Raw genomic sequence first — 16,470 nt, 5'->3', positions numbered from 1 at the left:
AACATATTTTTCAAAATATACACCTGCGCGCCTGCGCGGATCAAAATCTAGTATTTCTTATTCATTAAGCGATGGACATGTCAAGGCTTCGAGTCTGTTGTGGGGAAGCTAGCTAATATGACCATTAGACTGTCATCTATGTTCATGATTCCTCAGTTAGCTCTTGTGGTACTTATGAATTTTTACAAGTGACATTAATGTTTGTAATTTGACTTACAACTGTTACCATTTTCTTTTATAATCTCAATCTTTTGCATTGATTTTAAACAATTTATGAAGATTAATTATTTTATTATTTTAAGCAAATACCATTACATGTGATCAAATTATTTCATATTTGATGCATGCTTAATAACAACAACATCTATTGTTAGTAGCACACCTGCCATATACAAATTGATTCATACGTCTACACATACCATCGCAGAGTCTCTCCCCTGACTTCCAGAATGCACACTGATTGTATGTGAAGCATTTTATTTCTTGACCGTCATCTATTTCACCACATATATCATAGTAATAATCATTGATACAACATATAGATTCATATAAAGAGAATAAATAATGTATATATTTAACAAGTAGGAGTAAGATAGTAAGTTAATACCAGAAGGGCTAGCAGATGGAGCACAATGAGTAGGAGGGCTAGCATATGTATTACAATGAATATCAGATGTGACACAAAGGATAGTAAAAACAAATGCGATTAACATTTTGTTGGTAATAGCCATTTGTATGTATTTTCTTGATTTTCTGATTTTTCTTTGTGTAGGATAATTATATATAGGGATTGTGTAGTCAACATAAAATATGGTTTCCTTGTCAATTATAGAAAAAAAAATTATCCACCAATTTATTTTTATAGAAAATAATAGTCAAAACATATACAAAAAGAATGATTTTCTTACCTAATTACATTTGAACATTAGTGAAATAGTATTAATTATTTCCACAATTAAATAACATGTAGCATCTTGTGATAATATTTTCCGATTATAAATTTCTAATAATTACAGTTTGAAGTTGTTGGTCACAATTAGTTAATTACCCCCCCCCCCCCCCTAAAAGCTTAATAAACTATGAATTTAAGTCTTCATCATTTAATTGGTAACATAATTAATATGAACATACTTCTAAGAAAGAGACATATAAGGATCAACCTCTCAAAACCGCCAATAATGAAATTCTATATTAATAAAGCGGACCACTCTTTTTCACAAGATGCCAAGTCAGAATTAAATTACCAAAATGTAAATAAGAATTAAATATATGACATTGATTTTGACATAATTAACTAACTAACATTTAACCTTTTTCAGCCAGTTTTCTATACCATATCGTCAGAGTAGCATAGGACTCCAAATCTACTAACAACTCCTAAATACTAAACCTTATTACAAAATCCAACTCCTAAATACTAAACCCTAAACATCACCCTTCCATCTAAATACTAAACCCTAAACTCTATTTAATGAACCCTAAATGTAAATATAAAACCTAACCTAATTATCAAAATTTGAAACTAGTACATAATATTATGTAATATTAAACTATACTCTATAAATATGAATTATAGAATAGACTTAAACTTGTAAACTAGAAACTGGTATAGAATGAATTTTCAACATTCGATGGTGATAGTAGTACCAATTGTACATGTGTAGGTGATTAAATTGGAGTAACAAGAAGTATATATGTTTGTCAATATCAGTAGAGATGTAAGTGTTATTCTATTTTTTGCGTATGTATAGAAACATAATAACTGTTTCATAATATTTAGTTTGGTAATTTGATGTGTTCTACCAATGATCAATGAACGAGTAATTATTTACAACAATTAAATAAAAATAGAACATGAAAAATTGTTTATTATTTATTGATGAACATGAAGAAATAGAGAAATGTCGAAACTGAAGGTCACAACAGATTATTCATTTTCATAGATATAGCATAGAAATACAAGAGTGAGAAGAGACTATATCTAAAATAGTATAGTAACATTATATAAATAGTTACACTAAAGAAAACATACTATACTCTAACTCTCTTCCACATGATGATACATGCATTCACCGCATATAGTATAGCCGGCGATTTAATTATTTATTATATATAGAACAATGGTATACAAGTTTTGCCACTTAATGAAGAAGATATTTTTGAAAATATCTCTTTAGTGGTGGTAAACATGAATAATGGTTCCAAAAAAGTGGTAAACATGAAAAAACATAAAAATTCCTTTACATTTTATTATATTTAAAGTTCAATAAAAAATTTATATTATCTTAATTTTACATGTAATTAAATTAAAATTTAAAATTAAACTATAAGAAAATAATGAAATCTAAAAGTAACAATTTTTTTTTAAGTATAATTAAATTTGAACTTTTATTTCTGCATATGGTGGATAGAGATGGATGGCACTTCACAAATAATGGAAAATACACGATTAAATCAGGATACATAATCAACACTTTGGGCTGAGACACAAGTGATGAACATGCAGCATGCATCACAACAAGTGGAGGTTAGGTACCTTCCAATAATCACAGGACGCTGGTGTTTTATAGATGGTTCGTTGAAAGATAATGAGCCTTATTTAGGGCAAGGTTGGTATAGTACTCTTGAGGGTTTTGAGGGATAAATGGGAGCAAGAAATATTCGGGCAAGTCTCTCACCTCTTCACTCGGAGATGGAAGCGCTGATATGGGCAATGGAGTGTATGAGAAATTTACGTTAGTTTCAGGCCATGTTTGCTACGGATTGTTCTCAATTGGTGAAGATAGTTTCGAAACCAGAAGAATGGCCAGCGTTTGAAAGTTATCTGGAAGACATAAAAATTTTGAAGACAAGTTTCCTCAGCTCAAAGATCATTCATGTATCCCGAACGGAGAATTTACAGGCGGATAGTCTAGCACGCAATGCCAGAAAACAACAGTCTTTCGTCGTTCATATGAATGCATAGCTACCAGTTTGGTTTGCAGAGTCAGTATGAGTCTATTTAGTCTGATAATAAAAAAAAAAAACAATTTCTGCATATGGCGTAGGAAAACACCTAGTTAAATAGATTTTTTACTGCTGGTTTTGCTACTTTTTAGTCTTGGCAAAAATTTAATAACATTTGTATATTGTTTTTGTTTTTATTTTAGACATGGAAGATGATTTTTATGTCTCTAGTTTAAGAACTAACGTTTAAACTGTTTTGGAGTTATAAAGTGATTTTAAAGTTGTCTTCGCTTCAGGAATATGCAATAATTTTGTTGTTTTGTGTAAATCTAATTATTTTAATCTATTATAGTTTTGTTTACAAACTTTTCCAAAGTCTCATCTTCAATATAAACATATTTTACACTAAATCTACGGTTATCCGTTTTCAAATTAAATTCATTGCGTTTTTTTTTTCCAAAACATGTTAGGTTATGACTAGATAATATTTTTGTCAACAACAACTAATCTACTTAAACCGGTGAAGTAATTCAACGGGGAAAATCGACATAGATCATAACTGATAAAAAGGCATATACCGTATGTGCCAAGTTTTTCATCTATGAATTCATTGTTTCGAAATGTGTCTGATATTTTGTCAGAAAATAAATAAATATGTTTTTCATCTATAAATAAATATTGTCTGATATGTCAAATAATTAAATCAGTAAAAGTATTTTACATCGTTTAATTTGTTGATATGGTGTAGACTAGGGCTGGGCAAATAAACCGAACCCGAAAACCCAAACCGAACCCGACCCGATAAAAATGAATCCGAACCGATCCGAACCCGACATAAAAACCGAATGGATCTTGTTTTATGGTATTTCGGGTTATGGGTATTATCCGAACCGAACCCGAACCTAAATGGATACCCGATAGAACCCGAAACATTCAAAATTTCCAAAAAGAACTTGTACCAAACATGATCTCAATTCCTAATATGTATTCAAAATATATTGAACATCTAAAATAATTATCTATTATATGAAGATTGATGGTTGAAGGTGGCGGTTGAAGGTTGAAGTTTTTAGATTTGAGTTTTGTTTTCATTGAATAATGTTTTTCATTTCATGAGAACTTGATTTTTGTTTCATGCTTTCATTTATTTGGATTTCTTTCGATCAATAACTATGTTTACCTTTCACTTGATTTTGAATGATCACATTTGATGTACCTTTCTTTTTTTTTGAACCGATTTTATTTATGTTTTGGTTACAAAATAGGTAGAAATCAAGTATTTTAAAACTAAAGAACCGATTTTAATTACTTTTTGGTTACAAAGTAGATATAAATCAGGTACATTTAAACCGAAGAACCGATTGGGACCCGAACCCGAAAGTATATCGGGTTGTACCGGTTCTTTGAAGATTTACTAAACCCGACCCGAACCCGACATAACCCGAACCGGTTCCGAACCGAATTTTCATATAACCCGAATGGGGCTGATTTTGATAAACCCGGAAAACCGAAACCCGATTGGACTAAACCGAAACCCGATTGGGACCCCGAATGCCCAGGCCTAAGTGTAGACAATATCTTCAGTAGTTCAACACTATTTGTCCTGAACACCACCTCTCAGGTATTAAAAAATGGGTGGACGAGCTATTTCTCCACGAGAACTATTGTATAGCATCAAATTTTCTCTCGAATTATGATCTCGTTCTATATATATATATATATATATATATATCCACAAATTAAAAGTTTGAAACTTATTTCCCACAAATTTTGATTTAAGCGGTTTATGATTTAAATCCGGTTTATTATTTAAACCAGAACAAATAAACCATCCATACATAATTAACCAGACCATAACCCACTCATTTTTTTTCTGAATACTTCTTTCCTTCATGTTATCCTCTTGATAAGGGACATTTTTAAAAGACATACCTGAAATTGAAATACAACAAAACGTTCAACAATCTGAGAAATAAAAACTAATAATTAAATCAAGTGAAGCAGAATGAATCAGATCTCAAGCTGAAAGGTCAATTTATCTTTTTAGAACAGCAGCCAGCGAGACACATAAGATTAATAAGTACTACTTGATGATGTTCCTCCATTTTAGAGTTTGACGCAGTACTCAGAAATAGGTTCAGAAACGACATCCTTCTTAGAATCCAAAGAACTGAACTCAAACATCCGACTCAAATACCTCCATTAATATCATTAATTCACCAAATACTAATATCAGTAGTCTTTTTTAAAACCACCACTCTCTGTTTCTTTTGACCTGAGAATTTCGGAGATAGTTACAAAAATCAACGTCAAATTCGAGACTCTATTCCCTTTGTGCTATCTGAATTTTTGAGTTTGACAGCTTTGGCTCTATTGGCGATTTTGTGTACCGCTCAACCATTAGAGCAAGGAAAAGCTTCTTCAAGTAAATCTGTTGCAACATCTATGATCTCCACTGCAACGATGTGGACGGAGACACAAAAGAAAAATAACATCCAACCATTTAATAAACAAAAATATATCTAAATCAGAAAACAATTTGTGGCAAAAATAAATCAAGCCTTTAAACATATATTAAAATCATTCAAACTGTAGATACCATAATAGAATTAATCTAAAATTATTTATTAATTAGGAAAGTAATTTACTCCAAGCAAAAACCAGGTTCAAATCAAGTAGACTACCTTCACAGACATTATTACCTCTACAACATGCAGAGCCGGCCTTAGGCCCAACTGAAAGAAGTATGGGCTTCCGGCCGTCAAATAATATCAATATAACCGCCCACATTTTTCTAAAAGCGTGTCATTATTGTAGTGGTTTAATAGTCATAGTTCATTGAACCCAAACCACAGTTCGGATCTTCCCACCTGCATCATTTTATTTTCAGCCACTTTTTTCCTTTTGGGCTTCTAGCCAAAAAAAATCTAAGTTCGGTTCTGACAACATGAATAATTTACTAATATTAGGGGCCCTAAAAACTATATATCCATTAGGGACCTAAAGAAAATGTATTTTTCTTTATATCAGAAGAACGGCTCTGTGTTCAGCGAAAGCGAGAGCTGCTAGAGCTAGTCGTTGGCTGAAGGATTCGAATCGAGGAGAATTATTTTCTCGGGTATAGGTTAGTAACTCAGGGTTAAACATACGTAATTGGATACCAATAAGGTCTAATATTACATTAAAATCGGGTTTATAAAATTTTCGATTTATTTTAGAGGCTTTGAATTTTAAGTTCTAGGGAGAAATACATATTTAACTTTTGTTCTGTGGAGAAATAAGTTTTAAACTTTTAACTGGATATATAGAACATGGTCATAGTTTAGAGATATTTTATGATATACTATAGTTCTCCAAGAGAAATAGCTTGTCGACCCATATCATGCACACTCTGTGCCCGTATCAACGCTTCAGATTCAGCATATAATAGAGAAAGACTCTCAAGTCAAAGATTCCTAGTAAAGATGTCAAATGGTATGTGTATCGCCTAATTGGGCTTGTTCAGATGAATCATTTTAATTTTTGGTATTAATAGTTTCTCCGAAACAGAAAATGGTCCAAAAAAATATCCAACACCAGTGGATGCCCAGTAGTATTTATAATTATTTTTAAATTATTAATTTATAGTCATTTTCTCTCAAATACTTTGAAATTCCATTTTTTTCTCCAACATTACAAGCCTATATTTTCCTGCAAAACTATAAAACTATGTTTTCCCGTCAAAACAAAAAAAAAACAGTTTTCCGGCAAAACGAAAAATTGTATATTCCTGCAAAAAAAATATTTTTTTCCACCAAAACCGAAAGTTACGTTTTCGCGCGAAACTGAAAATTATGTTTTTCCGTCAAAAAAGTAAAATCATGTTTTCCGCCAAATCATAAAACTACATTTTCCCGCTAAAACCGTGAAATTATGTTTTCACATCAAACAAAAAATAGTGTTTTTCCGCCAAAACCATAAAACTACTTTTCCCGCTAAAACCGTGAAATTATGTTTTCACATCAAACCAAAAAATATGTTTTTCACAAAAAACAAAAAATATGTTTTCCGCCAAAATCGAGAACTATGCTTTTCGTCAAAGCCAAAACTTACGTTTTTCTGTCAAATCTGTAAAATTATATTTTTCCGTAAAAATCGTAAAACTATTTTTTCTACCAAAAGCGTAAAATTATGTTTTCCCGCCAAAACAGTAAAATTATGTTTTCCCGCCAAAACAGTAAAATTATGTTTTTCCGCCAAAACAGTAAAATTATGTTTTCCCGTCAAAAGAGTAAAATTATGTTTTTTGCCAAAACCGTAAAACTAGTTTTTTCCCGCTAAAATTAGGGGCGGGCATTCGGATACCCGTTCGGGTATTTCAGTATAGAAGTATAAAACTCGTTCGAGTATTTCTACACTACAGATCGGGTTCAGATATTTTTAGTTCGGGTTTGGGTATTTTGGGTATAACGAAAAAAACAAAGCATTGATAAAAAAAAATTGAACTACTGATAAAAAAAATTTAAAACCACATAATTCTTGTAAAAAAAAATGTTCCTTCTTCTGCTTTCGTTACGTAACACGATTGAGAGTAACAAGGGAAGCTCCATGGATGTAAACTACCCCTCCGTATAAAGAACGACAAGATGGTTCGAGGTGGCTCTGGTTGTTAGTGACGTTTATGGTGGTTATCGTTGATGACGGCAACAACTAATGTCTCCGAGAAACCTTTCATGGATCATGAGAAGAATAATAATTTAAGAAAGAAGATCTTGTAGGGAGAGAAGATGAGAGATGAGAGATGCAGATGGTGCCTTAATCTTTCACATGTTAGAAGGAGATACATATATATATGTGCACACTTTTAGGTTAGAAAAAATAGTGATTTGGTATTGATTTTATATAATATTAATTAAACCAAAATCGGTTAAGAGAAACCAATCATTACATATTGGATGACAAATATAGATTTGGATTAAAGTGTACATATGTTTGGATTACTTTGTACATTACTTTGGGTTTCGGATATACCTGATCGAGTTCGGGTATCGAAACTTGTTCAATACAAAACCCGTTCGGGTATTTTGTTACTTCGGTTTGGATTCCGGTTTGGGTATTTCGGGTCAGGTTCGGATTCGGGTTTAGGTATCGGATAAAATCCCCAACCCTAGCTAAAACCGTGAAATTATATTTTCACATCAAAACCAAAAAAAAATGTTCTTCACCAAAACAGAACAAAAAAATGTTCCAAATTCGAAAATTACGTTTTTTTCGTCAAAGCCTAAAATTATGTTTTCCTGTCAGGCCCGTAAAATTAAGTTTTCCCGTCAAAACCTTAAAACTATTTTTCCTGCCAAAAGCGTAAAATTATGTTTTTCCGTCAAACCCAAAATTTTATTTTCTCCCGCCGAAACCGTGAAACTACATTTTCTTGCTGAAATGGTAAAGTTATGTTTTCCTCCAAAACTGTATTTCCCGCCAAAACTATAAAACTATGTTTTCTTCTCAAAATCATGGAAGGCCTCTAGATACATATTGTCCATTTGATTGTTGTCCAGTTGGACCATTTACTAATTGAGCGCGTCCATAATCTGTTTAAAATGAATTGGACTGGGCTAGTCCACGTACGGCCTGACCAGTTCCACTACTTCTTTTCTGCGTTACCCGAAAATGTGTTTGTGTCGATCTTGGCAACACTTTTATTTGTCATGAAATCAATAATCTAGTATTTTGGAATGACATGCTTCACCTCTTTACAGAATACCTACTTAGTCTTTCTTTATCTTTATTTATGTAGTCAAATATGATTGGCTTCTTAGTTTTTTTCTTTTTTGACCTTTTCTTAGTCTTTATTAGTCTTTCTGAAAGCTAAGTTTTTTAATTCGGAAATGTTAATCTAGAAATTGATTTAAGAAGAACGCGTATATCAAAAGTTATACTAGTTTTTAATTTTTAATTTCTTGTTGTCAGAAAAAAGGTCTAAAGGGTTCTTTTAAATTATTTCATCCGTTTCATTAAGATAGACTTTTTAGAAAAAAAAGTTTTTTTCACAAAAATGTATTTTTGTATGTTTTTATAAAAAAATTGTAAATTTTAAGAAAATTAATTGACTTTATTCAATTACTATTGATTAAAAATCATTAAAAATTGAAAATTACAGAAAACTATACATTTATTATAGTAGCTTAATGTGTTTTCTTAATATGATAACAAAAAAAAATATGATAACAAAATACTAAAAAGTCTATCTTTGTGAAAAGGAAGGAGTATGTGTTAAGATTGCGTATATAAACAAATCTCCATTTTTCAACATTGAGTTGTTGGTATGAGAATACAGAAAAAGTAGTAGCCCACAAACAGCAACTCGGATAGATCAAAACTTAGAGAAGACGAGAAGTCAACAACATACATATTTGAATATGATGAGATACCAAAATCTAATGGTAGGAGATGGCCTATCCGATCATCATCGCTACCCATTTGCTTGCAATGAACTGATCTCCATGATAGATCTTGGTTACTCTCGTTTACCCAAAGATGTCAAAGCCTTCATCTTCCAAGATTGTCTCTCCGCTTTTCGTCTTCTTCCCGAGTAAGTTTTTCTTCACTGATGATTAGGAGGTGTTTTCTCATGCCTTGTAAATAGCAAAGCTAGAAACTTTCAGCCAAACCTCAAGTGGAGGATTGAGTTTAATGGTAATTGAATCGTTGAGATTAGCTTAGATGCTTTGGTTATTTTCATATACAATTTGCAAAAAGACATGTTTTGTTTAAACGGGTAGGATGTTTTATCTTTCTTGAATATAAATACAAATACTTTAACAACTTTGCTTTGTGCTTCACGATGATTCAATCTTATGGTTCCTCTATATGTTGCTGGAGAAATCTTGAAAATAAAACCAAAGTTGGGAACTTTGTTTGGTTCTAGCAGCCAATCATTAAGCAGAGGATTAAGACTAGTGTGTGTTGGGGTTTGGTTCTTCAAATGACTTCACTGATTCTTTTGCATTTTTTCAGAATGATTTTTTTTTTTGTTAAAGATGCCAAATGTTCTGTTTTCTTGAATATAAATGCGATGATGTAAACGTAAAACGCAAGTTTTTAACCTTTAATGTGATGATACTCATCAAGAGCAGCTTATTTGTATAGCACAAATACTTTTGATTCTTAGTCGACGTCGCTGTTTTATGAAATCTATGTTTCATCTGCAATGTGTCAGTCTATGAATCTATGATTGATCCACCTTTTCTGATATTTTTAAATTTAATTACAGTAATTAGTTATATTAATATGAAATGTTTGAGAGACTCTAGTAATTATTTTGCCGATGTGTTGCTCAACAGTTTCAGTTTCTATATTTATATATGTTTTTCTCATTTAGGATGAACACAACAGCTGCTGTTTCAGCCGCTAACCTTCTTGTGAAGAGCGTGGAATCAGCATTTCCAAAACAGAAGAAGAACTTAGCCATTGTACAATTTAAGCAAGCAAAAGTAGCACTTAAGAGACGAACTAAGAGCCATGAGGAAAGTAGAGGTATGTTTTCTAGTTATCTTTCTGGGAATCTCCTCTTTAATAGCGCTCCAACGAGTAGTTTGCCTATTGGCCCTAAAACTCTTGGATTCGGATCTGACCATGTTAAATTTGTCTTAGTAGAATAATTAATTTAACATTGTCTAAGTATATGGAGTTGTTATGGGCTTAAAAAAAAAGTTGTATGGGCTTTAGATATAGAACCTCTTAGTCATTTAAAGAAAAATGCCCGAGATAATCTTTTTTTTTTTTTCAGATACACCTTCACTACCACAAGATGTCCTTGTTTACATTTTCAGTCTCCTTGATGTATCATCCTTAATTTCCTCATCTCAAGTCTCTCGGTACTACTACTTTGTCCTGTAGTATATTTGCACGTTGCAGATTCTTTTGCTTGCTTTGTTCTTTTTCTTCTTCTTCTTACTTATATGTGATGTTTGTAGCTCATGGAACCTAGCAACGCATGAAGGCTCTCTGTGGCGATCACTTTTTAATCTTCACTTCAGTCACGACGTCTTGACTCATATTCATCCCGGTTTTGACTGGAGAGAAGCCTTTAAGAACGAATGCATTGGTACGGGCTTCTTTTGTGCATGGTTTTATCTTCTTTCTTTCGTATATTACTGCTTTAAATTTGTAAAGTATTCATTTGCTTTGCGTAATCTTGCAGTGTATAATTTATCAAAGATGTTAAGATCTGGTCGCGGATATTGCAGTTACTGTGACACCCTTGTTTGGCATGACAACTTTAGATGTCCGAAGAAACAATGTCAGTTTGAATCAGGCAAGGAGCAACTGGACCCCATTTTAACTCACCAGGTATAAGCTTTTTCCTCCTTTAAAACTTTCTTACTTCTTTTTGTCTGTTATTTGTTACTTGTAGGACAAATTATCTTATATGCTTTTGGTGGTTTTGTTTCTTAACAGGTTGTTAACTATTTACTGGGGATAACTAGCTAGTCTGATGAAAGTAATTTGGACGAAAGTGATTCAGTGGACAGTGGTTCGACTGAGAGTGACTCGGTCGAAAGTGATTCGGACGATGGGGACGGTCCTGGACTATGGGCTAATCCTAAGAAACACACAGAAAGGATTCCTACTCCATAGTTTCACAGCTTAACCCAATATGACATGGTTAGGGGCTGGCTGAGCAAAAAAACCTTTAATAAATGAGAGGATTCCTTTATGTGTGTGAACTTTCTTACTCGTATGCACATTCAGAGTTATCAACTTAGTACAGAACAGCAAATGTTAGAGGAATTGAAGAAGACGATAAAATGGATAAAATGATTCTGTTATTCTGTTACAGAGTGAATGCTCTGTTTATATACATACATAATGAACCGGTTTACTCGGTTAGATGTTGGTTTATATTAAACCAACTATACATTTCATAATCTACTCTAATATCCCTCCTCAAGGTGGCATGTAGATCGAAGAGAATGACATCTTGCTGATTAATGTGTGAAAGATAGCTGGATAGAGCGGCTTGGTGAAGACATCGGCTAACTGATTGTGTGTACGAACGTGTAGTGTCTTGATCAAGCCTTTCAAAATCTTCTCACGAACAATGTGACAATCAATCTCCAAACACTTGGTTCTTTCATGAAACACTGCATTATTAGCGATATGTATAGCCGCAGTTGAATCACAAAAGAAAGCCACAGGTTGATGTTGATGAACTGTGAACTCGCGTAGAAGATTGACAATCCAAACTATCTCACGAACAGCAAGTTCCATGGCTCGATACTCTGACTCTGCAGACGAGTGTGAGACAGTAGTTTGCTTCTTAGACTTCCATGCTATTAGAGAAGGTCCAAGAAAGAGACAAAAGCCTGAAGTAGAACGTCTACTATCTTTACAAGAGCCCCAATCAGCATCGGTGAAAGCCTTTAGAACCAAGTCTGATGTAGAACTATAGAATATCCCTTTTCCAATAGTTCCCTTGAGGTAGTGTAATACCTTGTATGCAGCTTTGAGATGCATTTGTGTTGGAGCCGAAGTGAATTGACATAACTTGTTGACCGCAAAGGTGATATCCGGTCTTGTTATAGTCAAGTACATCATCTTCCCAACCAGTCGCCGATACAAACCAGGATCACTGAGTAAGGGTTCACCACTGTCAATGCAAAGCTTGATACTCGGATCCATTGGGATTGTAGATGGTTTACAAGCTAGAAGACCAGTCTCATCAAGTAGTTCTAAAACATACTTACGTTGACAGATATAGATTCCTTGACTGGCTCTCGCTATCTCCAGACCAAGAAAATATCGAAGAGGTCCAAGATCTCTGAGCTTGAAGCGCTTCTTTAAATCTTCCTTTAGCTGATCCACAACTTCATTATCATTGCTGGCAATGACAATGTCGTCTACATAGACTAGAACAGCCACATACTTTCCATTCACATTTCTGATAAACAAGGTGTGATCAGAATGCAAAGATTGAAATCCAAGAGAAAGCAATGACGCACTGAACTTGAGGAACCATTGCCTTGAAGCTTGTTTAAGTCCATATAAAGACTTGTTGAGCTTACACACCGGATTTGGAGGAAGCATTGTACCGTCCTTAGGAGTGTAGCCAGGAGGTAATGACATATAGATTTCCTCAGTTAGATCACCATTAAGGAAGGCATTGGAGATGTCAAGTTGTGTTAAACTCCATCGTTTTGCAGCTGATACAGCTAGTAGAGTCTTAACAGTAGTCATCTTGGCCACAGGTGAGAATGTATCAACAAAGTCTATCCCCTCCTGTTGTGTATAACCCTTTGCAACCAAGCGAGCTTTATATCTCTCCAAGGTGCCATCAGCATTTAACTTGACTTTATACACCCAGCGACATCCTATTGCATGTTTTCCAGGAGGTAATGATCACACTGTCCATGTATTTGTACTCTCCAGAGCTATTAATTCTTCATTCATGGCTTTGATCCACTCATCAAACTTCTTTGCCTGATTGAATGAAGTTGGCTCAACATGTTTGGTAACTTCACAAACGTATGCCTTATATCCTTCTGTCAGCAGTCATGTTACAATAGTAGTCTTCAAGATAAGCCGGTTGCTTAGAAGTCCGTTTTGATATTTTCTCTGCCTTTGTAGGAATTTGACTATCAACCACAGGTTCATCAGTTACAACCACAGGTATCTCTGTGTTAACAGACGTGGGAACATCAGAAGCTATGTGTGTCTTATTCACAACTACAGGATCAATATTTGGATAAAGATCATGATGAAGATCTGATTCAGAGCACGTGAAAGGGAAGATGTCTTCATGGAAAACAACATTCCGTGACACAGAGATTATATTTGTATCAAGATCCATCACTTTATATCCTTTGAAACCGGCTGGATAGCCTAAGAATAAGCATGGTCTTGATCGTGGTTGAAACTTGTGTCTGTTCTTTGAGGACGTAGACACATAACACAAGCAACCGAAGACTTTAATCTCTGAATAATTAGGCTTCTTCTTGTGTAGTAGTTGATATGGTGACTTATCTTGAAGTAGTGGTGAAGGTAGTCTGTTGATCAGAAACACTGCAGTGAGTACACAATCTGACCAATACTCCAAAGACAACTTGGACTGGAACATCAAGGCACGAGCAACGTTCAATATGTGCTGATGTTTTCTCTCCACCACCGAGTTTTGTTGAGGAGTTTCAGGGCAAGAGTGAAAAGCTTTGATTCCCTTTGCTCTGTATAGATCAGTAAACATCAGCTCCTTAGCGTTATCTGATCGCACTCCTCGAACTTTAGTCTTGTACTGCGTCTCAACCATAGTTATAAACTCCGGGAACACACGAAGGACCTCATCTTTTGTGCGTAAGAGATAGACCCAAGTCACTCTGGTATGATCATCAACGATCGTCAAAAAATACATGTATCCTTCAACAGATGATACTGAGAACGGTCTCCAGATGTCATATGGATGAGTTCAAAAGCTTCAGTACACATGTTATTATTAGAGGCAAACGGTAAATGTTTCTGTTTGGCAAGAGGACATATTGCACAATGAGAAACTGATTTATTCCTTTGTGACAATCCTAATACATTCGCTATTGAATCAAGCTTTTGTATTGAAGGATGTCCTAATCTGTGGTGCCAAAGAGAAGCATCTACAACAATGTTCATATAAAGCGGAGACTGAATAGGTGTTGAACGTCCAAGAGAGCCTTTGTCCAGTACGTAAAGATTCGATATCTCTTCACCCTGACCAATCGTCAATCCCTTGGTAAGATCCTGAATCACACAAGAGGCATCATCAAAAGCAACTCGATAACCAAGATCTTTTGTCAATTGGCTCACGCTTAAGAGATTTAATCTGAAGTCTGGAATAAACAGAACATTGTTCAAGACCATGAACTCATTCAACTTCACTTGTCCAATCCCAATGATCTGTACTCCTAAACCAGTCGGTAGACTCACTGATCTATTGATATTATCAGATAGGGTGGTAAATAGACCTTTGTCATGACACACATGATGAGTCGCACCACTATCTATAATCCATGACTCTGATGAGAGAACATGACCAGTAGATCGCAGTATTCCAGCAAAACATAAGGTTTTAGTAGAGAATGCCATACCGGGTAAAGCGGTAATGGTTCCACCAGATGTTGAAGGAATATCAGAAGCTGACTGAGATAGGTTCATGTGAGCATTGAAGTACTCAATGACTCCTTGGATTTGGTCTTTGGTAAGGCTATTCACGAAACCTGTAGAATTGAAATCATTAGTATGAGTTTCATTCAAGGACATGTTTGCTACCAAAGGTTTCGCATCTGAAGATGCTTTGTCAGCTGCAGCAGCTCGCTTTGACTTAAATCCAGGAGGATAGCCATGTACTTTGTAGCACTTGTCTACTGTGTGACCGTAATAGCCACAGTGAGAGCACATTGGCCTCGCTTGTCGTTGATGAGAAGTCGAATGCATAGCATTAACAGACGCCTGAGAACCATCAGTGACAGCAGCTACGTTATACGTAGAAGCACTGGTAATAGGAGTGATGCTTCGCTGACGTAGTCTTGATCCAGCAAGTTGTATACTTCAGCAAGATCCGGGATGTGTTTCTTCATAATAATCTGACTTCGAGCGTGTGAATAGGATTCGTTTAAGCCAGCAAGAAACTTTATGATCTTAGCATGCTCTGTCTTCGTGTTAGTGGCTTTGCAACACTCACAGTTGTGACACGTTTTAACATAATCTGCTCCATCAAGCTCGTCCCAAAGCGTCTTGAGTTTGGTATAATACGTAGAAAGATCCATAGAGCCTTGTTGGAGAGACCAGATTTGTTGCGTGAGCTGATAAGATCTTGGGAGATTCGTAATACGGAATCTTGTCATCAAATCCTTCCATATCTCAGATGCGTCATTGAAACGTAGTATGCTCCCATAGATTTGCTTGGTAACAGAGTTCAATAACCAAGATTTGACCATACTATTGCAGCGTGACCAGATCCTAAAATGAGGGTGATTCTCAGGTGGTCGAGGAAGAGATCCATCCACAAAAGATAGCTTGTTCTTCGCATCAAGAGCAATAGTAATGGCAAGATTCCAAGTGTTATAGTTCATACCATCGAGCGTTTCTGAAATGATGGAAGATCCAGGGTTATCTCCATTCGTCAGGTAATACGGAGAGTATTGGATTCCATCAAAGTTGAACAACTCAGTAGATAAGCCAGGAATAGGAATAGCGTTCATCAGAATGGATGAAGTAGGCGGTAGATTTACCGGAATAGATGAAGATGGCGGTAGATTCACCGGAATAGATGAAGACGGCGGTAGATTCATCGGAATAGGTGGATTGGAATCAGAAGTCGTCGGAATAGATCGTCTTCTTGATGTAGTCGCCGGTTTCGTCGCCGATGTAGCAACACGAGTGCCACAGCGAGAAGATCGATGGAGAGTGACCATATCGGAGCTCAATCGTGACGGAATGATCCGAAATAAGCAATCGATAGATCAGAAAGTGAGCAATGCGGAAGAAGATCGATTGATCGGAGTGTATGAATGCGGAAAC

The 16,470-nt window shown here is 34.9% G+C and overlaps 1 protein-coding gene and 1 long non-coding RNA gene across 2 annotated transcripts; one reads left to right on the top strand and one right to left on the bottom strand.

Moving 5' to 3' along the window:
- Positions 1 to 270: 270 nt before the first annotated feature.
- LOC106436848 lies at positions 271 to 1,037 on the bottom strand. Its single transcript, XR_001287185.3, has 2 exons — positions 608 to 1,037; positions 271 to 494 (listed from the first exon to the last, which is right to left on the bottom strand). It is a non-coding gene; the product is annotated as an uncharacterized LOC106436848 (long non-coding RNA).
- Positions 1,038 to 9,235: 8,198 nt separating this feature from the next.
- LOC106436846 (F-box protein At5g52880) lies at positions 9,236 to 11,829 on the top strand. The gene is made up of 6 exons (XM_013877790.3): positions 9,236 to 9,517; positions 10,307 to 10,461; positions 10,715 to 10,802; positions 10,902 to 11,032; positions 11,129 to 11,277; positions 11,386 to 11,829. The coding sequence occupies exons 1-6, from the start codon at positions 9,345 to 9,347 to the stop codon at positions 11,416 to 11,418; spliced, it is 729 nt and encodes a 242-aa protein (XP_013733244.2). The 5' UTR covers positions 9,236 to 9,344; the 3' UTR covers positions 11,419 to 11,829.
- Positions 11,830 to 16,470: the final 4,641 nt, after the last annotated feature.

Source organism: Brassica napus, chromosome A10 (assembly GCF_020379485.1).
Source record: "Brassica napus cultivar Da-Ae chromosome A10, Da-Ae, whole genome shotgun sequence".
In the NCBI taxonomy this organism is placed as follows: Eukaryota; Viridiplantae; Streptophyta; class Magnoliopsida; order Brassicales; family Brassicaceae; genus Brassica; species Brassica napus.
Note: the sequence above shows the minus strand (reverse complement) of the source record. Positions and strands in the feature narration are given on the sequence as shown.

Excerpts from the sequence above, each read along its gene's own strand:
- LOC106436846 (XM_013877790.3), top strand. The coding sequence starts at position 9,345 with ATGATGAGATACCAAAATCTAATGGTAGGAGATGGCCTATCCGATCAT. Across the intron at positions 11,033-11,128 it reads CTTTAAGAACGAATGCATTG|TGTATAATTTATCAAAGATG; the intron begins GTACGGGCTTCT and ends GTAATCTTGCAG. Across the intron at positions 11,278-11,385 it reads ACCCCATTTTAACTCACCAG|GTTGTTAACTATTTACTGGG; the intron begins GTATAAGCTTTT and ends GTTTCTTAACAG.